This window comes from Aureococcus anophagefferens (genome assembly GCF_000186865.1).
Source record: "Aureococcus anophagefferens unplaced genomic scaffold AURANscaffold_1, whole genome shotgun sequence".
Taxonomy (NCBI): Eukaryota; class Pelagophyceae; order Pelagomonadales; family Pelagomonadaceae; genus Aureococcus; species Aureococcus anophagefferens.
In genome coordinates, this window is record NW_008705561.1 from 255,023 (window position 1) to 279,248 (window position 24,226).

Sequence of the window (24,226 nt, forward strand, 5' to 3'; positions counted from 1 at the left end):
AAGTTGAAGGTCACGACCGCGTGCGCGATGAAGAGCGCGCGCCACGCCGCGGCGCGGCCGAAGAGGCCCGACACGCCGCCGCCGTGGGCGACCTGCCAGCGCAGGGCCTCCCGCAGGTTGGCGTGGCGGCCCATCTGGATCCGCGTCTTCAGCTGGTCCGGCGCGTTCGTCAGGAAGCCCATGGGCAGGCCCAGCAGCGCGGACGCGACGACGACCTCGCGGCCGTCCAAGATCTCCGCCCACGGCCCGCCGTCGGCGGCGGCCCGCAACCGTCCCGCGACGGCCGGCGACCCGAGCAGCGCGAAGTTGAAGAGGCCCTCGCGGCAGAAGCACGCCGAGTAGCCGCGCAGCAGCCGCGCGAGGCCGAAGTCGCGGTAGACGCTCGAGACCGTCGTCGGCGCGCCGCAGCGGCCGCCGACCTGGTCCAGGATCTTCGGGCACTCGGCCACGGTGATCGCCGTCGACGACACGCACGTCGCCGCGCCGACGCACGCGAGCTCCTCGGCGACGGTCTTCGGCGCGCCGCCCGAGCGGCGGCTCGCGAGCCAGCGGTCGCCCAGCTGGTACGTGCCGAAGTTCAGGAAGAGGTAGGGGAAGCGCGACTGCATGGTCACGAAGTGGCCCGCGCAGAGGTTCGAGCGGAGGAGCAGGCCCCAGTAGACCTCCGCGGGCCGCGCGGCGAGCTCCGGCACCGCGCGGTACGCGAAGGCGCTGCGCCGCACGTAGCGGTCGACGACGGCGCCGACGGGCGCGGCGGACCGGAGGCCGAAGAGCGCCGCGTTCGCGCCGAGGCCCGCCTGGAGCCGCGTCGCGACCGTGTCGATGACGATGCCGCCGCTGTAGACCTGGAAGATGCCCGCGGCCGTCGCGAGCACGCACGTCCGGAGCAGCTCGTAGGCGACGGCCGACGCGCCGTCGCGCCGCGCGAAAAACTCGGCGCGGAGCTCCTGCAGCCGCGCCTCCTGCGCGCTGTCGATGAGGCCCGCGCGCCGGACGCCGTAGAAGCTGGCTCCAGCGATGCCCGACGTGAGCACGAGCTTCGTCTGCGGGTTCATGGCGACGGTTGATGCGCGTCTGCGAAGCTGGTCTTGCGCACGCGAGTCAGATGGACACGTAGGAGACTTGCGGTGATGCGGAGCGCGTCGTTGCTGACTTTGGTGCAGTGGTGCCAGCACGCGCCGGCGCGAGGTGCTCCGAGTCGCCTTCTCGCTCGATTCTTGGCCGAAAACGTGTCTCAATCGATACGCGTCAACGCCGGCAACGTTCCCTGCAATTGCATTCATCCTAATGCAGCTTACGCCGGCCGCGCGGGGCAGCGCGCGTTGCGGTCGACGGCGGTGACGGCCACGGAGAGGTGCTCGTCGTAAACGTCGTCCGCCGGCCGCCGCGGGCCCGCGGGCCGTCGAAACGCGCCGACGAGCGCCCGCGTACCAGCTCTAGACCCTTACTCATTGGTAGAGCCGGATGAGCTCGTCGGAGACGGCGGCGGGCGTGAGGATGCCGAGGTCCGTGAAGAGGAGGGTGATGAACTGGGGCGGCGTGTAGTCGCACGCGGGCGACTTGGCGACGACGTCCGCGTGCGCGGACTCCGGGAGGGGCAGCGCGACGGTGTGCGCGTGCGACTCGGGCAGGTCGCGCTGGTTCAGCGGGTAGAGGCGCGCGAACTTGTAAGACTCGGCGGCGACGTAGACGGGCTTGCGCATGGCCTTGGCGCAGGTCGCGACCGTGAGCCTGGGCGGGAAAAGAGTGCGAAATCTCCAACTTTGGGAGGCTCGTCTCTCGGTCGTTTTCCACTCGTTTCGGCTCATTTTTCGACGGGCGATCATCTCTCGGAGCGCTCTCGACGCGTGGATGCGTTTTCCGGCGCGCGCGCGCGCGGCACACTCGCGTTGAAGCGACAGTGAAGCACGCTTTTCCCGCTCCGCCGCGAGCGTGCCGACCTTGTTGATGACGCCGCCGTTCTCCATGACGCCCTCGGCGCCGACGAGGACGACGTCGACGTTCTCCATGTAGTAGGCGACGGCCGTGTCGAGGATCATGGTCGTCGGCACGCCCAGCGCCGCGAGGTCGCTCGCGTAGTCGACGCCCGCGCCGTCGAGCCGGCCCTCGGTGACGAAGACGGAGAAGTGCTTCGTCTCCGCGGCCTTCGCTAGAAGCGCGGTCGCGACGCGGCTCCGGCCGTGGACGAGGACGGCGGCGCCGTCGCGCACGAAGGCGTGGCCGAGCTCGGCGATGCGCGCGCGGCTCGCCTCGGACTGGCGCGCGAACGACGAGCCGCGCGCGCCGAGCATGCGCTTGCACTCGTCGAAGTCCTCGAACTCGAGGAACGTCCGCGTGACGTGGCGCAGGAAGAGCTCGGAGCCGGAGGAGACGGAGATGACCGTGCGGCCCCGCAGGCACGCGGGCTGCGTCTCGCAGAAGGCGAGGAGCTTGTCCCGCGCGAGGCGCAGCTCCTCGTCGAGGCCGTGCATCGTCGCGCTGCTCGACCGCTCGATGACGCCGAGCAGGACCTGGATCGCCGCGACGGGGATCGCCAGCGTGCCATCCGTGAGCAGCGACGCGAACTCGGACTCGAGGTCCGGCGGCGATTGCGGAGACATCGTCGCGGGAGGGCGCCTCCAAGCTACAGCTGTAGCTTGAAGCTATCTTGACGAGACGCTGCCAATCTTCTTCAAAGCGACCGTGCCTCGCCTGAAACTCCCATATATCGAATAACTCTCCGCCTCTACTTGCTCATCGGCAGCCGCAGCGGGCCGGCGACGATGAGCATGACCTTCTCCGCGGCGCAGTACGACCGCAACGTGCGTCTTTCCCCCCGAGATGTTCCTGCCATCCCCAACCCAACCAAATAGCAAAAATGCCGCGCAGGCCAAGAACCTCTACAACTGGGAGGTCCCGACGGACGAGACCATGTCGCCGCGCACGCCGCGGCGCAAGGTCGGCAAGCCCGTCAAGACCGAGTACAGCTCCCCGAAGATGAAGGACTACGCGGGCCAGCGCGGCGCCCGCGTCGCGCGTCGCGCGTCGCGCCGCGCGACCCCCGCCCGCCCCCGCGCAGCTACACGAGCCAGCGACCACCGACGAAGTTCGTCGTCGACGACAACGGCCACCTCGTCGACAAGGGCCGGAAGACGGGCTCGTCGTTCCAGGCCAAGCCGAAGCAGGGCGACGGCCGCTTCACGGTGCGCTGGCCGCAAGAAAACGGCGAGACGAAGATGCCGAAGAGCCCCCGGGCGACCATGGGCCACAAGGGCATCATCACCAACTACCTCCCCAGCGACACGATCACGCTGCCCACGGTCTGCATGGTCAGCAACACGCGGTGAGCGCGCCCGCGCGCCGTCGGACGCCGAGGACGCCTCCGACGACGCGACCGCGCTTCTCACCCACGACCAGGCCCCCGCCAGCCGCCGCTTCTTCGGCGCCCGCCCGCGATGCCGCCTCCGGCACGCCTAATAACACGCACTCTCTCGAATTATCGATTGGCTGCGCCAACATTGAAGGGCACGATCTCGTGCGCGAATGATACTGCGCTCCTCAGCGCGCGTTTTGCGCCGGCCCATATTGGAGCAGCGCGGCGGCCGTCGTTGCGAGCGCAGCCATGGTGCGTCGTCCCGCGTCCGAACTCGAGGGCTTCGGCCGGTGTCGCGCGCGCCGAGAAACAAAAAACGCGCGACGGCGCGCGCTCGGCCGCTCGGAGGACGACGCGCGCGCCCACGTCGACGCCCCCCCGTTCGCCCCGCGCGCGTCACGCGCGCCCCCCGCTCTCCAGGCGCAGATGATTCCGCCGCACGACTCGCTCGTCAAGTACGACAACCCGATCCTCGTGAGCACGACGAAGGAGAAGGGCGGCAAGAAGAAGAAGACGACGCCGAGCAGCCTCCCGCCCGTCGAGCGCGCGAACACGCAGACGGAGGACATCCTGAACTCGATCCTGCCGCCGCGGGAGTGGACGGAGGACGGCACGCTCTGGGTCCAGTACGTGAGCAGCACGCCGGCGACGCGCCTCGACGTCATCAACCTGCAGGAGCAGCTCGACCGCAAGCTGCAGCAGCGGCAGGCGCGCGAGACGGGCATCTGCCCCATCCGCGAGGAGCTCTACGCCCAGTGCTTCGACGAGGTCATCCGCCAGGTGACCATCAACTGCGCCGAGCGCGGCCTGCTGCTGCTCCGCGTCCGCGACGAGATCCGCATGACGATCGCAGCGTACCAGACCTTGTACGAGTCGTCCATCGCCTTCGGCATGCGCAAGGCCCTCATGGCCGAGCACCGCAAGGCCGAGATGCAGAACAAGGTCAAGCTCCTCGAGGGGGAGAAGGAGGACCTCGAGCGCCAGGTCTCCGAGCTCACGGAGCGGTGCAAGCTCATCAAGGAGCGCGAGGAGGAGCGCCGCAAGGCCGACGCCGCCAAGCACGAGGAGGAGGTCACGAAGTACAAGAAGATCAACGAGCAGCTCAAGACGAACCTCGAGGCCATGCTCTCCGCGCCCCAGCGCTCCTAGGCGCGCGCGGACCGCCTAAGCCGCCCGTGCGTCATCTTCGCCGACCCGGGGGCGCCGCGTCGACTTGGGGGCGCATGCGCATTCGCGACTTCAGACGCGACCGGCCGACGGGATGTTAGGGGAACCCCGGGGCGGCGCCCGGGTGGCCGCGTCGCCTAGATGGAGACGCACCTCGCGAGCTGCTGGATGCGGTTGAGGAGGATGTCGCCCTGCTTGATGATCTGCTGGTACTTCTGGGACTTGTAGTCCGGGCGGTTCGTCTCGACGACCATGGCGACCTTGTCGACCTTGGCGTTGAGGCGGCCGCACGAGATGAAGCGCGCGAGCTCGCCGTCGAGGAAGTCGACGCCGACGCCGAAGGCCTCGGCCATGGAGGCGAGGGTCACGGTCTTGTAGGCGTCGAGGAACTGCGTGTAGACGAGCACGCGGAGCTCGCGGACGAGGTAGCGCGTGTGGCGCGAGAAGTAGCGGTCGTTCAGCAACTGCGGCTCGATGGCCGCGACCGTCCGGAAGAACGTGGCGTACTCGCACTCGTAGAGGGACGTCACGAGGTCCGTGAGGTGGGGGATCTGCTTGATGATCTGCAGCACCTCGGGCCCGTCGATGACCTTCTTCTTCAGCTCCGGCCGCGACATGCTCAGCAGGTTCGTGACGACCGCGTAGAAGACGAACTCCGGGTAGGTGCAGAGCTCGACGCAGGTGAAGGTCGCCACGCCCGAGATCAGCTTCGCCGCCGCGTCCTCCATGGACCGGTTGATGATCATGAACACGGACTCGTAGACGCTGAGGCGGTTGTTCCGGTCCCAGTCGCCGCCGTCCTCGGCCATCTTCTTCGCCTCGGCGAGCTGCTCCTTGCAGGCCGCGACGTCGACGAAGAAGAGGGACACGCGGATCTTCATCATCAACGCGTCGATGCGCTTGCCCGTGGAGATCTTGGGCCGGTCGCGGATCGCGTCGCACGCCGCGTACGCCTCCGCCTTCGCGCCGACGCGCGCGTGGAACTTGACGGCGTCGAAGAGCGCGTCGAGCACCTCCATGTCGCCCTGGTTCTTCTCCGCGTCCTCCTTCTTCGCGACGAGCGCCGCGAGCTCCGCCGCGTTCTTCGCCTTCATGCCCTCCAACAGCGCGGCGTCGACGGGCCAGCCGAACTTGGCGCAGACGTGCTCGTAGTAGGGGCCCATCTCGCCCTTCTCGATGGTCGCCCGGATCTCCTTCTCGAGCTCCGGCGTCGGCTCCCGGCCCTGGCGGAAGACCTGCTGCGCCAGGGTCATGTTGGGCTCGTGCGTCTCCTCGGCCTTGGGCGTGTCGTCCCCGGCGGCGTCGGCGTCGGCGCTCATTTTTAGTGGTGGCTTTTCTTTGGAACGCGGCTTGCGCTTTCTGGCGTCCAGGAGCGGTGCTGGGCGGCGCGGCGGCGCGCGCGGAGGTACAGCAGCAGCGACGAGGCCAGCTTCGAGCCCGGCCGGCTCGTGGGCCGCCGGGGGTCGAGAGAACGCGCCTCGCGCGCGCGCGATGACGCGTCGACGCTCGGAGGTGCAAACTGGCTGGCACAATGTTATGTGCTGGGCGTCGCGCGTTTCGCGCCGATGTAAGCGTCCGAGTGTGCGGCTCGAAAAAAAGGAGGGCAACGCGGGGGCGCCACGGCGCGCCGCGGGCCCGGGCCGATCGCGCGCCGGCGCGCGAGGCCGAGGGCGATGAAGCGAGCCTGGAGCCCTTTCAAGCCGACGATGCAGCCGTCGGTGTGCTCCCCGTTGGAGACGCAGCCGGGCTTCGGCGGGTCGTAGGCGATGAGCCGGACGGACTCCACCGGCGCCTGGACCGGAAACAACCGCCGTAGGTCGACCTCTACGAGGACACGGAGGCGGGCTTCGTCGCGCTCTTCCCGCGCGCGATCAAGGAGCGGCCGGGCCACGTCGTCGACCTCAACCACATCAAGGCCTGGCTCGACGCCAAGCGCGCGCAAAACCACGACTACGCGGACCCCGTGCACATAAGAACCTCGGCGGCGTCGGCTACGCGCGCCAAGAACATGGACCGGCTACCGATCGAGCCGGTTCCGCTCGACAGCGCCGCGGTACGCGACGACACCTGTTGCTCCAAAATGAGGAGCTGCGCGAGGCCGGGGAGGCGCTGGGACGGCGGAAGGTTCAAAGAACCAGCAAGCTAACTACCTAGGTAGCATTACTCGCCGAGAGACGCCCTCAGCTCTGAGGCAAGACCCGAGAGCGCTCGCTTCGTCGCGAGGCCTCGCGACCCGTCGTCAACCCCCCGAGGCGTCGAAACGACATGAGCTACGCGCCGGTGCCGCCCTACGCGTCGCACTCGGGCAACTTTCAGCCCGGCGACCATGTCTCGCTCGTGCGCGACCCGACGCGGCGGGGGCTCATCGTCGACGTCGTGAGCACGTGGCGGTCCGTGCGGTGGGCCGGGCGGGGCACGTCGAACCACCGGCCCGGCGAGCTCATGCCGGCCCAGCTCTCGGAGGGCGAGTTCCTGCGAGCGCGCGTCCGCCCCGCGTCGTACCCGCCCCGCGAAAAAAAACAAAAACACCTCGCGCCCCTAGGCAAGCGCCCATCGACCAGGCGGCGCTCCTCCAGCAGATGCTCGACGAGGAGATCATGCTCACGGCGGACAACGGCGTCCGCGTGGGCAACGCGTTCGCGCGGCGCGACGGGTCGCCGAGCCGGCAGCTCGTCGCGCTCCGGGGCGAGGGCGGCTCGTGGTGCGTGCGCTGCGACGTCTGCAACATCGCCAACATCCTCGCCGTGGGCAAGCTCCGGGACCCGAGCGCGGATTTGCGGGACATCGCGAGCCAGGCGAAGCGCCACGTCGGCGCGTGGAAATCTTTGCTGAACCACCGCCCCGTGCGCGAGCACTGGCGCCAGCTCGCGCTCATCACGGGCCTCGCGCTGCCCGTGCCCGCGGCGCCGGAGCCCAAGCCCCGGTCCATGAAGCGCGACCTGCGGGGCACGCTGCCGCCGCGCGACGACGCGCCCCACGGCCCGGAGACCCGCGTCCGGCGCTCGAATCGACGTCGTTTCGGCTCGTTTTTGGACGCGTCGTTTGTGCTCGACGGACGAACGTGTAGTATTCCCCCCACGCAGGCTCGGACATGGGCGCGGCGTTCCGGAAGAAGAAGCGGCGCGAGCACCGGCGGACGTCGTACGCGGTGCCGCCGCCCGAGGGCGTCGTCGCGGAGCCCGAGGACGTCGGCCCCGGCGGCGACACGACGGGCCTCGTCGCGCGGTGCTGGGCGCCGTGCAAGAAGTGCGGCGGCGCGCCGCGGCCCGTCGTCGTCGGCGCCTGCGACGACGGGGCCCATTTTGTGTGCGAGCACCACCTCATCCTCGCGGTGGGGGTTTCGTCCGTCGCGGAGCTCCGGGCCAAGGGCGGCACCTTCAAGTGCTCCATCTGCCCGCCGGGGGCGCCGAAGCGGGGGAACGCGTACCCGGAGCACGCGCCGAACCCCTGGACGACGACCTGCGGCGTCTGCGAGGCGCCGCTCGGCGCGCCGCCGGACGCGGGCGCCGTCGACGGCGCGGACGCCGTCGCCGTGCTCGGCTGCGCGCGGTGCCCGCGGGCCTTCCACGAGCGGTGCCTCGGGCTCGTCTCCGCGGGTCCGGGCCGCTACCGCCACGACCTGCCCTGGGTCGACGCGCGGGGCCACTGGCTCTGCGGCGCGTGCGAAGGCGTCGGCGACGCCAAGGCCGGCATGCTCGACACGGCGTCGGCCTTCGCGCTGTCGTCCATGAAGCGCGCGGCGCCCGTGCGCGACGACGCGCGGGCGCCCGACTCCGACGACGACGACCTCGGCGTCCCGGAGCCGCCGGCCCACGCGCGCGCCGTCGCCGCCGCGGCCGCGACGAAGACGGTGCTCGACGCGCTGTTGGGCCACGACTTCGGCCGCCGCGTCTCCACGGGCGACGGCGCCGACCTCCAGGCCGCGCGCGATGCGCTCGCGCGCGCGCTCGACAACGGGCCCGCCGTCGGCGACGACGACCCGCGCGCGCGGGACGACGCCTGGGCCGCGTCCGCGGCGGCGACGGCGGCGCACGCCGTCGGCGCCATCAAGGCCGTCCGCGCGCTCTGGCGCGACGCCAAGGGCGCGACGGGCGACGACGGGCCCGCGACGCGCAAGATGGCCAAGGAGCTCGGCACGCTCGCGGAGCTCGGCTTCGCGCGCTGCGTCCGCGTCCACCTGTCGCCCGCGGACCAGGCCCACCTCGACGCCCACGTCCGCGATCACGTCCGCGCCGAGGCCGCCTGAGCGGTGTCCCGCGGCGGCGCCGCCTCCCGTGCCCCTATCATCCCGAGAATCGACGCGCGCCCTTAGCCTAGAATCCCGGCAGCTTCGGCATGTAGAACTCGCCCGCCTCGATGAGGCGCAGCGTCTCGTAGGCGTAGGTGCCGAAGAAGAAGAGCGTGCTGAAGATGGCGACGGCGGGCACGAACATGTCGCGCTCCGGCTCGTCGGGGTTGGCCGGCGCGTCCTCGAAGAACGGCTTCGGCGGCGCGTCGGGATCGAACGCCGGCGGCGCGTCCGCGGCGTCGTCGCCCCAGCCGTCGTCGCCGCCGGCCGCGAGCGGCCGCAGGCGCGGCGCGCGCGTCCGCGCGACGAGGCGCCGGCGCGACGGCGCGAAGGCGCTCGCAGTCGTCGCCACGAGGCTGAGGAGGAGGAGGCGCAGCATGTTGTCCTTGCTGTTGTGCGCGGTTTTTTTTCGGGCCGCGCGCGAGCCGAAGATCGCAGGCAAGCAGCGCTCTCGCGCGGCGCCGAGCTCTCTCAGAGGAGCCGATGTCAACATGATGTTCAACATGCGTCGCGTACGGCCACGCGCACGGCGCGCGACGCAGCCCTCTTGGGGCCTCTCTCCCGACGGGGCATGCCGAAGCAAGGTTGGCGTCCGCACAGCCCGCGCTCGCTTCCGCACTCCGCTCGAGGAAGTTAGCAGTCGCTCGAGTAGGCGGTCCCCGGGCTCGCCGTGCACGTGGACCGCGAGGAGGGGCTCCGCGAGGGGTTGCTGGCCGAGGAGCCCGCGTCCGCGAGGAGCGGGTTGTTGATGCCGACGGGCGGCGGCGGGTCCTTGGCCGCGCCGTGCTCCGCGGCGGCGACGAGCGCGAGGCCGACGACGGCGAGCCCGCCGCCGAACACGTCGCGGATCGACGGGACGACCTCGCGCGTCGCCGCGTAGGCGAGCGTCGCCGTCAGCGGCGCCTGGAGCGCGCCGTAGAGCGCGACCTCGGACGGCGAGATGAGGAAGAGCGCGTACGCGAGGAGCGAGTAGGCGACGAAGCAGGCCGCGAAGGCCGCGTAGGCGACGATGACGGCCTCGTCCGTGTCGAGGGACACGAGGGGCGCCTGGGCCGCGCCGGCGGTGACGAGCATGAGCGCCGCGGCGATCGTGTAGGCGAGCGCGGCGACGCGGAGCGGCGGGTTCCGCTCGAGCAAAGGGGGCTGCGCGACGTTGTACGCGCCCGCGGCGAGCGTGCCGACGAGGAGGGCCAGGTGGCCCAGGGCGCCGCCCTCGACGTGGCCTTGCGCGAGCACCCTGAGGTGGGGCGCGGCGATGGCCGCGCCGCCGCAGAAGCCGAGCGCGACGCCGCCGAGCTTCGCGGCGTTGCGCCGCCGGGACCGGCCCCGGTAGGATTCGACGCCGAAGACGAAGGCGAGCGCCGTCGTCGCGACCTGCGACAGCGGCTGGTAGAGCGCCGCGACGTCCGCGGACGTCAGGTTCACGCCCAAAATATAGAACAGCTGCGTCGCCCAGAGGCACGCGCCCGCGAGGAACCAGCACGCGGTGTCCGGGCGGTGCGGCGAGAGCCGCGGCCGCAGGCCGTGGGCGGCGCCGCAGGCGACGAGCATGATGGGCGTCGCGCCGATCTCGCGGTAGGCCGCGAGCATCATGGGGCAGCGGAAGCCGCCGCCGCAGCGGCCCATGAGCCGCTCGGCCAGCACGTTCCAGACGCTGAAGATCGTCGACACCGTGAGCATGGCGAGGTGGCCCCGGGCGCGGCGCCAGCGCTGCGTTTCGACCGACATGGTCCTTTTTGAAGAAGCGATTCTTCAGGGGCTGCACGAGCTCATAGGCTGCAAGTTTTTGCTGTCGCTCTCTGAGTTCAACCCGGCGATGTTTCCCGCGATGTTTCCCCACGAAATATAACGGATCCAGGATTGGAAGGCGATCTGTGTGTACAATCATTATGCCCGCCCGTCGAAGGCCGGGCTCCGCGGCGGCCCCGGGCCTGGCCGGCGGCCTGCGCTTCAACAAGCCCGGCGGTGGTCCCGGGTCGCGGCGCTACTTCCGCGAGCAGCTCAATTTCGGCGGGCTGGGCAGCCCGCGGCCGAGCACGTCCGGGTCGCCGCGGTCGAGCCGCCTCTCCGCGGCGACGGGCAACACGCGCCACGACGTGCGGCGGTCCAAGGCCAAGGCAGAGATCGCCGCGATCCAGAAGCGCATCGCCGCCGAGACGGACCGGCGCCTCAAGGAAATGTACGAGGACGACCTGAACTGCGAGTTCGACGACGGCATGTTCCGCGAGTGGCGCGCGGAGACGGCGGCGCACCGGCGCGCCCACGGCCAGCGCGGCCTGGACCCGGACCTCTTCGGCGTGCCCTTCGGGTCGCCGCGGGCCACGCCGCGGCGGTCGCGCTTCGAGTACGAGGGCGTCGGCTCGGGCGGCGCCGCGCCCGAGTCCGAGAGCGACGACGACGACGTCAACGCCGTCATCGAGGCCGCGCGCGTGCGCCGCGAGGCGTCCGAGGCCGAGCGCCGCGGCGAGCGCAAGCCGTCGCCGAAGCGCCGGCGGAACCCGCCGCGGAACGCGCGCTGGGTCGCGTTCGCGGCGGCCGAGGCGCCCATCACGCTCGGCTCCGTGCCCTGGCCCTGCGCGTTCGGCGCGCGGGTCGAGCTCTCGGACCTCGGCGTGAGCGACGACGCGCCCTTCGACGAGAAGAAGCGCGCCGTGCGCGAGGCGGTACTCTGCTGGCACCCGGACAAGTGGACCCAGCAGTTCGGCGACCGCCTCGACGCCGGCGGCGACCGCGACGCCGTCATGGAGCGCGTCACGGCCGAGGCGCGCAACGTCCACGACCTCTGGATGCGGCTCAAGGAGGAGTCGCAGCGCGTCCGCGGGGCCCTCGGGGCTCGTGGCATGTGCGGGGCGAGACCGCCGAGGTAATGTTTCTCTGCAACTCGGGCAGCCCGCGCGCGCGCGCACATGGTGTTCAAGCTCGTCACGTAGAAGCGCGTGCCGATGGTGCTCAAGCTCGAGGGCCTGTGGCCGCCCGTGACGATCAACGACCCGACGAAGCTCTGGGCCGACCACCCGTCGTTCGTCGCGCAGGAATTCTTCTTCATAATCGCCGCGACGGCCGCCTGGCTCGCCCACCGGCAGAACGACGCGCCGAGGAACCGGTTGCTGTTCTGGACCGTCGTCTTCGGCGGCAATCTCATCGAGATCCTCACCGGCCTCGAGAGCGAGATCGGCTGCTTCTGGGAGTCGCAGGCCGTGGCCATGGTGCTCGGCGGGCGCTTCCCGTTCTACTGCGTCTGGGGCATGTACGTCTTCATGGGCTACCTGCCGACGGCGCTGGCGATGGCCTGCGACCTCGACGCGCTCGGCGAAGCGGGGCTCGCGGCGTTGATCGGCGGCTTCCTGTACCAAACGTTCGGCATCCTCGGCAACAAGCACCTCTGGTGGGTCTTCCACGTCGACGAGCGCCTCTTCGACGACCGCTGGTTCGGCGACCCGGCGGCGCACCCGTTCTGGATGACGGCGACGGCTTGGTCCATCCCGCTGGCCGTGCGCGCCTTCGCGCCCGACGACCGCGTCGGCCACGGCGCGGTGCTGCTCCGGTCCTTTGCGTGCGCCGTCGTCGCCTACCTGGTCCTTATCAACGTGCCCTTTCTCGTGTTTTACTACCCAATGTATTCAACGGCGTCCACCCAAGGTGTACCCAATTCGTGTTTACTACCCAATTCAAGGTATTTCAACGGCGTCAGCGGCTACTGGGCGCTGCACGTTTTCCGCGGCGCGTGCGCGCTGTGCGTCTGGCGCGGCCGCCGCCGCGCGGCGCCGCCGCCCGCGAAGAAGGCGAGGCGGTCCAAGGCGCCGGCGTCGCTGGACCAGAGCGTCGTCGTCGCGGGCTTCGCGGCGGACCGCCATCGGAACGGCGCCCTGGCCCTGTCCTGGCTCGGCGTCGTTCTGGCGCTGTCGTCGTCGTGCGACCCGGCGCAAGTGCGGCGTACGGGCTTCGGCCAATTTCTCATGTGCAACTCCGGGACGGAGACGAGCTTCTGGAGCCTCTTCGTCCGCGAGGCGGGCCTCTGCCCGCGAGACGTGCGGCCCGAGGAGCACAACTTCCGCGTCTGCGACGGCGAGACGCCGCCGGCGGACGGCCGCGAGTGGTACACGCTCTGCGGCGCGGCCATGGACGAGGGCACGCACGCCTGGCTCGCCCTGCACGCGTTCCTCGCCGCGGCGACGATCCTCTACGCCGTCTCGCGCGCCAAGGACGCGGCGAAGCTGGACTAAGTTACGGCGGCGAAGCTGGCCTAATTTACGGCGGCGAGGAGTAAGTTACGGCGGCGGCCGGCGCGGCGCGTGGAAGGGCCGCACGTAGAGGACGGGGTCCGACGCGTCGATGGACTGGGGCTCGATGAAGGCCTTCGTCGCGTCGTCCAAGCGGCAGACCGCGGCCTTGGCCTGGGTCGCCAGATAGTTGAGGAAGCCCGCGAGCTCGGTCCCGCCGCCGACGACGGGCAGCGCCACGGGCTCGAGCGCCGCGAGCGCGTCCAGGTTCTTCTCGTAGGCCGTCACGACGACCTCCGGGAAGGCCGACGGCGCCTCTAAATGAGCGACGACCGTCCGCGCGTTCGGGTCGCGGCTGCTGGGCACGCAGAGCGCGACGGGCGCCGCGGGGAGCTGGCCCGCGCTCCGCAGCACGGCGAGCGCCTCGTCGACGGCGGCCCGGAGCGCGGCCGCGTCGCCGAGGAGATTTTCGAGGTAGGGCGCGTTGTAGCCGTCGACGAACATGCCCGTGATCTTCGACGCGAGCGCCGGGTCCGCGACGGCGGCGACGGCGGCGTGGACGCGGTCGGGCAGCGCGTCGTAGTCCGGACGCGAGAAGTCGACGACGACGTCCGCGGCCGTGGCGGCCTTGGCGGCGCGCAGCATGTCGTCCGTCGACGCGGGCGGCGGTGGCGGCGCCGCGGGCTTCTTCGCGAGCTTGGCCTTGAGCGCGTCGCGCCAGTCGACCTTGGCGGCGGGCGCGGGCGGCGCGGCGGGCTCGGGCGCGGCCGGCGGCGGCGCCGCCGCCGGCGCGGCGGCGACCCTCGGCCGCTTCTGGGCCCGCGGCGGCGGCGCCGCGGCGGCGGGCGGCGGCGCCGGCGGCTCGAGCTTGGCGAGGAGCGCCGCGACGGTCGGCACGCGCGCCATTTCGCAGGCCAACGCGGCCGCCTGCGCGGACGCGGCGCGCTGGGGCCCGTCGAGGCGCCGGTCGAGGGGCGGCGGCGCCCAGTCGGCGCCCCGCGGCGCGCCGTCGTGCTGCGCCGCCCAGCAGGCCAGCGTCGCGCGGAGCGCCGCGCCGTCGAGCGCGGCGAGGCGCGCCGGGTCGGACGCGCAGCGCGCGGCGTCGAGCCACTTGGCCGCGTCGAAGGCCTCGAGCGCCGCGTCGACGAGCGACAGGGCCTGGGCGCGGTCCCGCGCCTTCTGGAAGTAGGCCTCCTCCGTCGCCTTCTTGCGGTCCTCGCAGGCCTGGCCGCCGCGCTCGCGCGCGTCTTCGGCCGCGAGCCGCGGATCTCGGCGCCGCGCGAGGCGGTCGACGGCCGCGCGGCGCGCCTTCTTCTTCTTCGGCGCCGCGCCGGGGATCGGCGCCGCCTTCTCCTTGATCGTGTCGCGCCGGTCCTTGGAGACGCCGTACTTGGCCTTCAACGCGCCGAGGTTGCCGTCGTCGACCAAACCGCCGTCGCCGTCGGACGACGCGTCGCTGTCGTCGTCGTCGTACAGGCTCCGCTTCGCGCGGCCGCGCGGCGGGCCCCGCGGCGCGTCGTTGCCCGTCCACTCGTCCTCGGAGTCGTCGCCCTCGGACTCCTCGAGCGCCGCGCCGTCGTGGCCGATGAGCGCGGACCGGCGGACGTCGCGCCGCCCCCGCAGAAACCGCGCGCGCTCCTCGGCGTCGACGAGGGCGACGGCCGCCGGCGGCGTGCCCGTCACGGGCAGCGTGCGCCGTATCGGCGACGGCGGGTGGGCCCGCGCGAGCGTCGCGGCGCCGGCGACGGCGTCGAGGAGCTCTCCGGCGTCGCGCGCGCCGACGCGCGCCGCGGCCGCGTCGAGGCTCGCCCGCAGCACCGCCGCCTCCCCGTCGGTCAACCTCGTCGCCCGGTGCGTCGGCGCCGGGTCCCCCGCGCACCAGGCTTTGAGCGTCGCCGCGAGCGCTTGCCGCGCGGCCGCGACGGCGGGCGCGGCCGCGGGTCGAAGCGCCTCGCGCGCGGCGCCCGCGGCCGTCGTCTCGAGCCAGCGCGGGAAGCGGCACTCCTTGTCGACGCGGCAGGCCTTCTCCACGTCGAAGATCGCGAACTGGGTCCGCGCCGCGAGCGTGTGGAGGTAGTTGCCCCCGAACACTAAAGAATCCTCGGGCGTGTAGACCGCGTGGAGCCAGCCCGACGGGAGGCTCAGCGTCATGCCCGGCCCCAGGGCGAAGTAGGCCACCTGGTCCGCGCCGACGCAGTCGCCGAACCACGTCGCGCTCTGGTCCCGCGACGAGATCCACCGCGCGTACGCGGTCAAGTTCTCCTCCGTCGGCGCGGCACACCAGAACCGCTTCTCGCCGGAGACGACGTGGTACCAGACGGACGACCCGCCCATGTCGACGTGCCAGTCCGTGAAGGACCCGCCGGCGGACATGAGGCAGTACTTTTGGACCTTGGGCCGCTCGTCCGCCGGCGTGCAGTCGATCCAGTCGAGGTCGCGGACGAAGCGCGGCGCGGCGACGGCGTCGCCGAGCCGCGTGCCGCCGATCTCGAGCGACAGCACGTTCAGCACCTTGTGCGCGCCGGCCTCCTTCCGCGCGAAGTACGACGCCCACTCGCCCAGCGTCCAGTCGCGGCCCTGCTGCTCCTGCTCCGCGACGTCGATGACGGGCACCGTCGCCTCCGGCCCGACGAGCAGCGCGACGTCGTCGACGCCGAAGTTTTCGCCGCCGGGCAGCCGCATGCCGCACGCCGCCGCGCCGCCGCGCAGCAGCATGGGCGCCCGCAGCGCGTCGCGGTCCACGCAGTAGGCGCCGTCGACGTCGGCGCCGTCGACGGCGGCGACCTCGAGGGGCGACCGGCAGCGCTTGCCCATGAGCATGGCCTCGAAGGACTCGCGGGATTGTTCTACTAGCGACAGGTCCATGGTCGTCGTTGCGGTTGTCGTCGCGTCAGCACCTCCTGGTCGACGAAGTCGCTCGAGCCGCCGACGGCGTAGACGACGCGTCGCCGCGCCGCGTGATCGCGGGTGCCGCAGCAACCAGCTCTAGCCTGAGTGGACCCAGTTCATGCCGAAGCCGAATGCCGAGCCTGCCGCCTCGGCCGGGGCTCGAGCTCCGCGCGCGTCCGCTGCCAGCCCTCCCACGGCGCCGGCGCGCCGGCCTGCCGCAACAAAGCGACACAACACCGGGGCGAGGTCGCGTTACGAGGCCGCCGCGCGCGCGGTGCGTCGAGGCTCTAGAGCCCCTTCTTCGCGGCGACCTCGGAGTCGGCGTACTTGATGAGGTCCGTGTGGGAGTTGAGCTTCGTGATGCGCGTGTTGCGGACCTCCTCGGAGATCTGGCCGTTGATGAGGACGGACGTCGTGTCGTTGATGCGGATGAGCTTCGGGCCGGCCTCCGCGAAGAGGATTCCCAGGACGTCGAGCGCGACGAAGGGCAGGTGCCAGGTGCCGGCGACCTTGAAGCAGGCGACGCCCGCGTCGAAGTCCGCGAGGCAGGCCGTGGACGCGACGGCCTGCGGGTGGAACGACGAGCACGCGGCGACCGCGAGCGCCGCGACCAGATTCAGCCCCGCGATCATCTTCTTCGTCCGCGGCAGCGCCGCCGTCGCCAGCACCATGCACGTCGCGCCCCAGACGGCGAGGTAGACCGCGGCGACCATGACGAGGTTCCTAGCGAGGACGTAGGGCGCGTCGCTGCAGCCCTTCTTGCCCGACGACGTCGCGACGCCCCACGCGTCCGCGATGATCTCGAGGCTCTCCGTGGGCTGGGCCACGTAGTAGCCGCCGACGCACAGCAGGCCCAACCCGTGGAAGAAGATGCAGGCGCTGCTCAGCGCGCGCCGCTTCTTGCCGAGCACGAAGCCGTCGACGCTCTCGATCATGGCCACCTGGGCGAACTCGATGGGGTTGTGGAAGTTGCGCGGGTCGGGCATGCGGCGTCGACGAGACGGCGGCGGCGGAGCGGCGCGGAGCGCTGCGGGCGGAGCGTTGTTGTGGGGCGCGGCGGTCGGAACCAGCAGCAATTGCGTCCCTCAGAGCGTCGCGTCCACAGGGTTCAACGAGACGGATCGGCGCACTAATGCCGTGCGCCGCCCCGCTCGGGACCGAGATCCCGCGAGTACGAACTTGAGTACGAATCGAGAACGAATAAGACACCCCGGGGCTAGCGCCGCGCCTGGGTCTTCTTCTTGCCCGGCGGTCGTTTGTTCTTCTTGCCCGGGCCCTTCTTCTGGACGACGCGGCCGCCCGTGAACTTGGCCGTCGCGGCCTTGAGCTTCTCGAAGGGGAGGAGCGGGTCCCGGAGGTCCACGAGCACCCCCCTCGGCGCGGACACGGCGATGCGGCAGTCGCCGCTGCCCGTGACCGTGAACCAGCCGAGCCCCGCGAGCGTCACGTCCGCCGCCGCGCGCTCGAAGCCCGCGCCGCGAATCGTGAACTCGTGGCGCTCGAGGTCGCCGAGCTCGTCGAGGCGGCTCGCGTCGAAGGGCGGCGACAGCAGCCCGCCCGCGTGCTGCTCGAGGTACGCGCGGTCCGCGCGCTTCGGGTCCGTCGGGTGCAGCGTGAGGCCCGGCGCCGTGAAGAACGTGAAGAAGAACGCGCCGCGCTCCGACTCCAAAAGCTCGACGCGCGCCAAAGCCCCGAGGAGCACGGCCTTGCCCGGGTTCACGCGCAGCGCGACGGGCTTGAGCTTCTCCGAGCTCGGCAGTACTGCTTTCAACTCGTCCTCCGTGAGCTTCGCGCCGAGCGCGTGGGGCGACAGCAGACCCGGCGTGTCGTAGACGTCGGGCCCGGCGTCGCGGAGCGCGACCTTCACGACGCCGAGCGTCGTCCCCGGCGTCGGCGACGCGGTCACGCCCCACGCCTTGGCGCCCTTGAACTTCTGGCCGCCCTTGCCGAAGCCGCCGTTGAAGGCGCCGACGGCGCGGTTGATGAAGGACGACTTGCCGCAGTTCGCGGCTCCGCAGACGTAGACGTCGCCGCCGCGCCGCGCGGCCTCGTCGCGCGCGTCCTCGAGCAAGCCGCCGACGCCGCTGCCCGTGCGGCAGCTCACGAGCCGCACGTCGTCGCCGCGGAGGTTGTCCCTCAGGAAGGGCACGGTCGCCCGCGCCTTGTCGAAGACCCAGTCGCGCACGCGCGCGCGCGAGCAGTCCTCGGGCAACAGGTCGAACTTGTTCGCCGCGAGGAGCACGCGGCGCCGCGGGCCCACGAGGCTGCCCATGCTGCTCCAGCACCGCAGCGACCCCTCGACGTCGAAGAGGTCCACGAAGAGGATGACGACGCCCCGGGCCGTCCGCACCTCGCGCCGCAGCAGCTCCTCGAAGGCCTCGGGCGTGAGCGCGTCGTCGTCCGCGCCAGCGCCCGCGCGGAGCGCCGCGGCCTCCTTGGCCTTGCCGCTCGCGTGCCGCAGGCCGTGGCACCGCGAGCAGATCACGTCCTTGTTCCGCGCGACCTTGGCCTCCTTCTTCGCCAGCCGCCGCGCCGCGGCGAGCGCCTCCTCGTCGTCGTCGTCGTCGTCCCAGTCGTCGTCGAGCGCGAGCGCGTCGAGCTCCTCGAGCGACAGGTCGTCGAGGTCGTCGTCGTCGTCGTCGTCGTCTTCCGGAGCGACGGCGCCCCCGTCGCGCTCGAGGCGCGCCGCCGAGAGCAGCGCCTCGACCTCCTGCTCGGGGCTGTCGTCGTCGTCGGCGGCGGCCGCCGCGACGTCGAGCCGCTCGTAGACGCTCCGCGGCACGTAGCCGCTCCGGGTCTCGTCGTCGCACTGGAACGTCGCGCCGCAGCCGGGGCAGCAGCCCGCCCCGACCTCGATGGCGAAGAACGGCGCGCGGTCCCCGCCGTCGTCGTCGTCGTACTCGAAGCGAGGCGCGCCCGCGAGCGCGTTCCCGCCCGCGAAGTTGCCCGACGCCGCGTTCGCCGCGGCGGCGGCGAGGCGCGCCTCCATGTCGTCGACGGCGCCCTCGTCGTCGTCGTACTTGCCGTCGAAGTAGTGGTCGCCGACGTCGATGACGCGCAGGCCGTCGCCGTCGCTGCCGTCGTTGATGAGGCGGCCCTCGAGGGCGTCGTCCTCGGCGAAGAGCCGCGTCTGCTGCCGCCAGGGCGCGACGCGCCGCGCCACGAGGCCGAAGCCGCGGCAGCGGCGTGCGGCGCCGAGGAACATCAGCAAGCCCAACATCGCTTGCCTCCGGAAGAGGCAACGTTAGCTTCAACCGCTCAAGCCTGCTGCGTCGATGGCCGCGCCCTAGCTGCGCCCGGGCAGCCTTGGGAAGGCGATGGACGAGCAGCCCGAGCCGCCCGCGGAGCCGCGAAACAAGGCCCCGCTCTGCCTGCTCCGCCTCCTGTTCCTGCTCGCGTCGCTGTCGACGTCGTCCTGGGGCCGCTTCGGGCAGGTGTTTTACCACGACCAGGGCCTGAGCACGGTGCAGATCGGCGCGATCGAGGGCCTGATGCCCCTGGTCGGCGTCGCCGCGTCGACGTGCTGGGCCGGCGTCGCGGACGTCTACGGCGCGCCGAAGCGCGTCTACCTGGCGACGACGACGCTCGGCACGGGCGCGCTGCTCCTGCTCGCGTGGAAGCGGCTCGTGCGCCGCGACTTCGCCCGCATCTTCGCGGTGTCGCTCTTCATGAAGCTCTTCTCGTCGGGGGGCATCCTCGACGCCTACGCGCTCGACCGCGTCGGCGGCCGCGCCGCGAGCGCCTACGGGCGGCTCCGGCTCTGGGGGTCCCTGGGCTGGGGCGGCGGCGCGCTGCTCATGGGCTACGTGAACACGAACTGCGGCTTCGGGCCGAATTTCGCCGTCTACGGCGCCTGCAACCTCGCGCTCGTCGTCGCGCTCGCGGCGGCGGTGCCGAACGACGCGCGGCGCGCCGCGGCCGCGAAGCCGTCGGGCGCGGCGCTCTGGAGGGTCGTCACGTCCGCACCCCTCATTTTCTTCCTCCTGGAGATCTTCGTCTTCGGCATGGCCATCGGCGTCGTCGAGCGCCTCCTCTTCCTCTACGTCATCGACGACCTCGGAGGAGACACGACGCTCTGCGGCCTCGTCGTCTTCGTGTCGTCCATGTGCAACATTCCCGTCTTCCAGAACGCGGGCTACCTGCTCGAGAGGCTCGGCCACGACCGACTGATGATGGTGTCCCAGCTGTGCTACTGCACGCGCGTCGCCGGCTACACGTTCCTCCGCGAGGACACGCGGTACTGGATCCTCGCGCTCGAGACGCTCCACGGGTTCTGCTTCGCGACGCTCTGGGTCGCGGCCGTGGAGCGCGCGCGGCTCCTGGCCCCGGACGGCTGGGGCGCGTCCCTGCAGACGGCGCTGCAGACGACGTACTACTCGCTCGGGCCCGGCTGCGGCGCGCTCCTCGGCGGCTACGTGTGGCGCGAACTCGGCGTCCCCTCTTTTGTCCAAAGCGCGAGAGCCGATGAAGAACATCCATTAACTCTCTTTCATACCATCAAGCATGGTGATCAACTTCATTAAACAGTCGTCGGAGGCGTTCTTTCGCGCGCCGAGGCATCCCTTGCGAGCGCGAACGTCCCGACGCGCTCCTTCGCAGGCACGTGAAAGGCGCGCGCTTCATGTACCGCGCGTTCGCCGCGGCCGTCGCGGGGCTCGTCGCCGTTCGGCTCCTCGAGCTCGCCGCGCGGCGCTGCCGTCGTCGCCGCGAGCCCGCGGCGCCCTCGGTGGGCTACATCCCCCTCAACGACGAGGACGACCTGCTCCCGCGGGGCGCGGTCGTGGATCCGCCCCCGCCGCGCGGCTAACGCCGATTTTGACATCTGAAGCCCCCCGCCGCGCTAGGTCGCGCCCGAGGAGGAGTTGTCGTCGTCGTTGAGGTTGGCCTGGACGGCGGCCGGCGGCGCGCCGCGGCGGCGGTCGCCGCCGCCTTCTGCGCCGCGCGTATGGATCATGGCGGACGCGTTGAGGCCCGCGACGGCGGAGGACCCCTCCTTCTCCGCGCGCTTGGCGATCTCCTCGAGGCGCGACGCCTTGTCCGGGCGGTTCTCGGAGAGCTCGAGGAGGTTCGTGAGGTTCGTGATGTTCTCGGCGCTCAACTGGAAGCCGACGACCTGGGAGATCTCGCGCCAGTGCTGCTCGCGGAGGAACTTGGACGAGAGCGCGCGGACGATGGGCACGTTCGGCGCGAAGCGCTCGAGCTGCGTGTAGATGGACTGGGCGAACTTGGCCGGCTCCTGCGCGCCGAGCGCGCCCAGCCGCTCCGTGAGCTCGCCGATGGTCTCGACCATCTCCGCGTGGTCCCTCGCCGTCTGCTCGCCGTCGAGGGCGCGGATGGGCCCCTTGACCCAGGAGCTGTAGGACAGATGGAAGCGCAGCGCCGTCTGCCAGAGGCGCTCGTAGGGCATGAGCTCGCGCGAGATCGTCTCCAGCTCCGGGAACGACGTCCGCGCGGCCAGCCCCAGCTTCGCCTCCTCGGCGTTGTAGGCCTCGATGCCCTCCGCCTCCGTCGTCAGCGCCGTGCGCACCTCCGTGAGCTGGTCGATGTACTCGCGGATCAATTTCGGGTTGCCCTTGTCGGAGAAGGAGAGCACGGACGCCGCGACCGTCGCGAGCTGGAGCTTGATCTGCTCGCCGCGCTTCCCTAAATCGGCCTCGAGCGCGTCGCGCTCCTTGGCGAGCTCCGTCGCGCCCGCGTCGACCTGGTCCGCGACCTCGCGCGTCGCCGCGTGGCTCGTCCGCGCGGCCTCGAGGACGGCGAGCGTGAGCCCGTTCTGCGCGCAGAGGAAGTCGACCTTGCGCTTCACGTCGCGGAAGTTCGCGCGGAAGTCCCGCAGGTCGTAGTCGCGGGCGTGATCCAGGTTGTGCTGCGCCACGACCAATTCGTCGACGGTCGACGGCCGCTGCTGGAGCCAGAGCACGGTCACCCTCACTCGCTTCGTCAGCGACCGGACGTCGCGCTGCACCGACGTCGCGACGCCCTCGAGCAGCCGCTTCGCCGCCGCGAGCGCCTGGTCCACGAGCGCGTTATGCAGCTTCTCCACGTCCAGCTCCACGAACGGCACGCGGTCGAAGTGCTTCGCCGTCTCCGCGACGTCCGCCGCCGCGTCGCGATGCTCGCGGACCCGACGCTCGAGGTCCGCGAGCTCGTCCTCGACGCCCCGGCCGCTCCGCTCGAGCTTCTCGTCGGCGTTGCTCGGGCGCGACCGCTTGGTCTTCAGCGCCGTCTCCGCGACCTGGCTGAACTCGGGCAGGCCCGCGTCCTCCTCCTCGTACGGGTTGTCGAGCTCCGGCACGAACGTCGGCCGCAGCAAAAATTCAAAGGGCCGGTAGAGCAGCAGGTTCGCCTTGGCCTTGGCCAGGTTCGCGTCGACGATGGCTATAATTCGATCCCGCGCCGTCGTCACCCAGGCCTCGTCGCCGGTCATGACCGCGATCAGCCGCGGCCCCGCGGGCTCCTCGCCCCGCGACGCCCGGTCGTCGTCGCGCGCGTAGGACGGGAACGCGGACGCGCGCGACGACCGCGCCGCGGAGCTCGCGGCCGACGCGCCGGCGTCGCCCGCGCCGTCGGCGCTCGCGGCCCCGGAGCCGCCGCGGTTCGAGGAGACCGTGGACTTGGGCGGCGGCGCGCCCGGCGCGGCCGACAGCGCGGACAGCGCGCCGTCCGACGCCTTCGTGCGCCGGTTCGCCTCCATCGTGCGCCGCCGCCAGACCTCGATGCGCTCCAGATCGCCGAACGCGCCCACGGTGCGCTCGAAGACGCGCAGCACCGCCGCGGCCAGGTGCTCGGCCTCGGCGACGAGGCACACGCCCGGCTCGCCCGCGCCGTCGACGAGCGACGGCGCCAGCAGGAACGCGGGCGGCAGCGCGCAGACGCCGTCGCCCCGGTCCGTCGCGAAGGCCTCCAGGTAGGCCAGCAGCGTCGCCACGGACCGCCGCACGATCTGGTTGAGCTGGCTGCCCATGATGAGCGCGGCGACGTTGAAGTACGCGCGCGCGTCGACGTTGCCCCGGCCGCCGACGCGCAGCTTGCCCGACTCGATGCCCTCGAAGAAGGCGTTGGCGAGCGTCGGGTGCCAGGTGGTCTTGAGCGTCGCCGCCGTCGCCTCGAGACAGTCGAGCTGGTCGCGCTCGAAGTCCGCGACGGGCTGCGGCCGCCAGGGCACGCCCTTGGGCCCGTGCTCGACGACGTCGTCCGTCGACGGGAGCTTGACCAGCAGCAGATGCTCGTAGGTCTGCCAGACGCGGTGGCACTCGATGAAGGGCGGCGACGTGATCAGCAGCCGGTGGCTCAGGGCCTCCTTGACCTGCCGGCAGGACGCGCGCCACCGCGCGGGCGTCGCGTCGTCGCCGGGCGCGGGCGCCTTCCGGCCCCGGCCCGCGCGGGGCGTCGCGTGGCCGTAGTCGAGCTCGAGCTCGTGGAGCACGAGCTCCGGCGGCGGGCCCAGGCGCAGGCCCAGCCGGTCGCGCTCGTGCGGCGACAGGAGCACGTAGTCGAGCGTCGCCTTTCGGATCGACGCCGCGAAGCGGTCCCGGGCCGCCGCGAGCACGCGCTCGATGCAGGCCCGGTCCGCGGACGCCTGGCGCGCCGCGAGCTCCTCGTCGTCGAGCTCGTACTCGTCCTCGAAGTCCTCGTCGTCGCCCCCGGCGCCGCCGGACGCGGCCGTCGCCGGCCGCGACGCGGCCGCGGCGCCGCCGTCCGCGAGTTCGTCGACGTCCCCCGGCCAGGGGAAGACGACGCTCGCCGGCACGCGGGGCCGGACGCGCTCGAAGATGCGGGCGATCGTGCCGTCGTCGATGGGCTCGACGAGGTGGTCGGGCACGCCGCGCGCGAGGTAGTGGCCGTAGCGCGCGGCGTCGGCCTCCGGGTAGGGCGGCGCGTCGTCCTCGGGCTCGCGCTCGGGGAAGGGCTTCCGCGCGGCCTGCTGCTCGAGCTCGGCCTGCCGCAGCGCCTCGCGCTCCGCGGCCTGGGCCCGCGGCGACAGCGCGATGGACGGGCCCTCGCGGGACGACGGCCGCGCGGCGCCCGCGGCCGCCGCGCGCGCCTGGGCGCCCTCGGACGCCTCGTTGGCCAGGAGATCCAGGCGCTCGCGCTCGCGCTCCGCGACGGCGTAGAAGTGGCCCACGCGCGCGGACGCGGAGCCGAGCTCGTCCGCGTCGACGGCGTACGTCGCGGCCCGGAGCCGCGCGTGCGCGTCCAGCAGCGGCGCGCATTTCAGGTCCGGCGCCTCGACGCCGTTCTTGAGCGCCGCGGCGAAGGCCTCGGCGGCGAGGCGGTCCTCGATGCCCGAGAAGTTCGACGCCTCGCGGC

At 71.9% G+C, this 24,226-nt stretch overlaps 6 protein-coding genes across 6 annotated transcripts; 2 read left to right on the forward strand and 4 right to left on the reverse strand.

Annotated features, from left to right (window-relative positions):
* Positions 1-1,437: 1,437 nt before the first annotated feature.
* Positions 1,438-2,596, reverse strand: AURANDRAFT_35783 (hypothetical protein; the record flags this gene model as incomplete). The annotated part of the gene is made up of 2 exons (XM_009034539.1): positions 1,438-1,731; positions 1,933-2,596. The coding sequence occupies 2 exons, from the start codon at positions 2,469-2,471 to the stop codon at positions 1,449-1,451; spliced, it is 822 nt and encodes a 273-aa protein (XP_009032787.1).
* Positions 2,597-3,778: 1,182 nt separating this feature from the next.
* AURANDRAFT_18647 (hypothetical protein) lies at positions 3,779-4,501 on the forward strand (the record flags this gene model as incomplete). The annotated part of the gene is made up of 1 exon (XM_009033946.1): positions 3,779-4,501. The coding sequence occupies one exon, from the start codon at positions 3,779-3,781 to the stop codon at positions 4,499-4,501; it is 723 nt and encodes a 240-aa protein (XP_009032194.1).
* A 155-nt stretch (positions 4,502-4,656) lies between these two features.
* AURANDRAFT_19506 (hypothetical protein) lies at positions 4,657-5,772 on the reverse strand (the record flags this gene model as incomplete). Its single annotated transcript, XM_009034538.1, has 1 exon — positions 4,657-5,772. The coding sequence occupies one exon, from the start codon at positions 5,770-5,772 to the stop codon at positions 4,657-4,659; it is 1,116 nt and encodes a 371-aa protein (XP_009032786.1).
* Positions 5,773-6,225: 453 nt separating this feature from the next.
* On the forward strand, positions 6,226-11,674 carry AURANDRAFT_70487 (expressed protein; the record flags this gene model as incomplete). The annotated part of the gene is made up of 7 exons (XM_009033947.1): positions 6,226-6,237; positions 6,336-6,572; positions 6,836-6,987; positions 7,062-7,512; positions 7,587-8,732; positions 8,903-9,036; positions 10,714-11,674. 7 exons carry the CDS (start codon positions 6,226-6,228, stop codon positions 11,672-11,674), a joined length of 3,093 nt encoding a protein of 1,030 aa, XP_009032195.1.
* Positions 11,675-15,040: 3,366 nt separating this feature from the next.
* On the reverse strand, positions 15,041-15,802 carry AURANDRAFT_5428 (hypothetical protein; the record flags this gene model as incomplete). The annotated part of the gene is made up of 1 exon (XM_009033861.1): positions 15,041-15,802. A coding segment is annotated over one exon (762 nt), but the record flags the coding sequence as incomplete, so codon positions are not given.
* Positions 15,803-20,756: 4,954 nt separating this feature from the next.
* Positions 20,757-24,129, reverse strand: AURANDRAFT_60449 (hypothetical protein; the record flags this gene model as incomplete). Its single annotated transcript, XM_009034537.1, has 2 exons — positions 20,757-24,014; positions 24,085-24,129. 2 exons carry the CDS (start codon positions 24,127-24,129, stop codon positions 20,757-20,759), a joined length of 3,303 nt encoding a protein of 1,100 aa, XP_009032785.1.
* Positions 24,130-24,226: the final 97 nt, after the last annotated feature.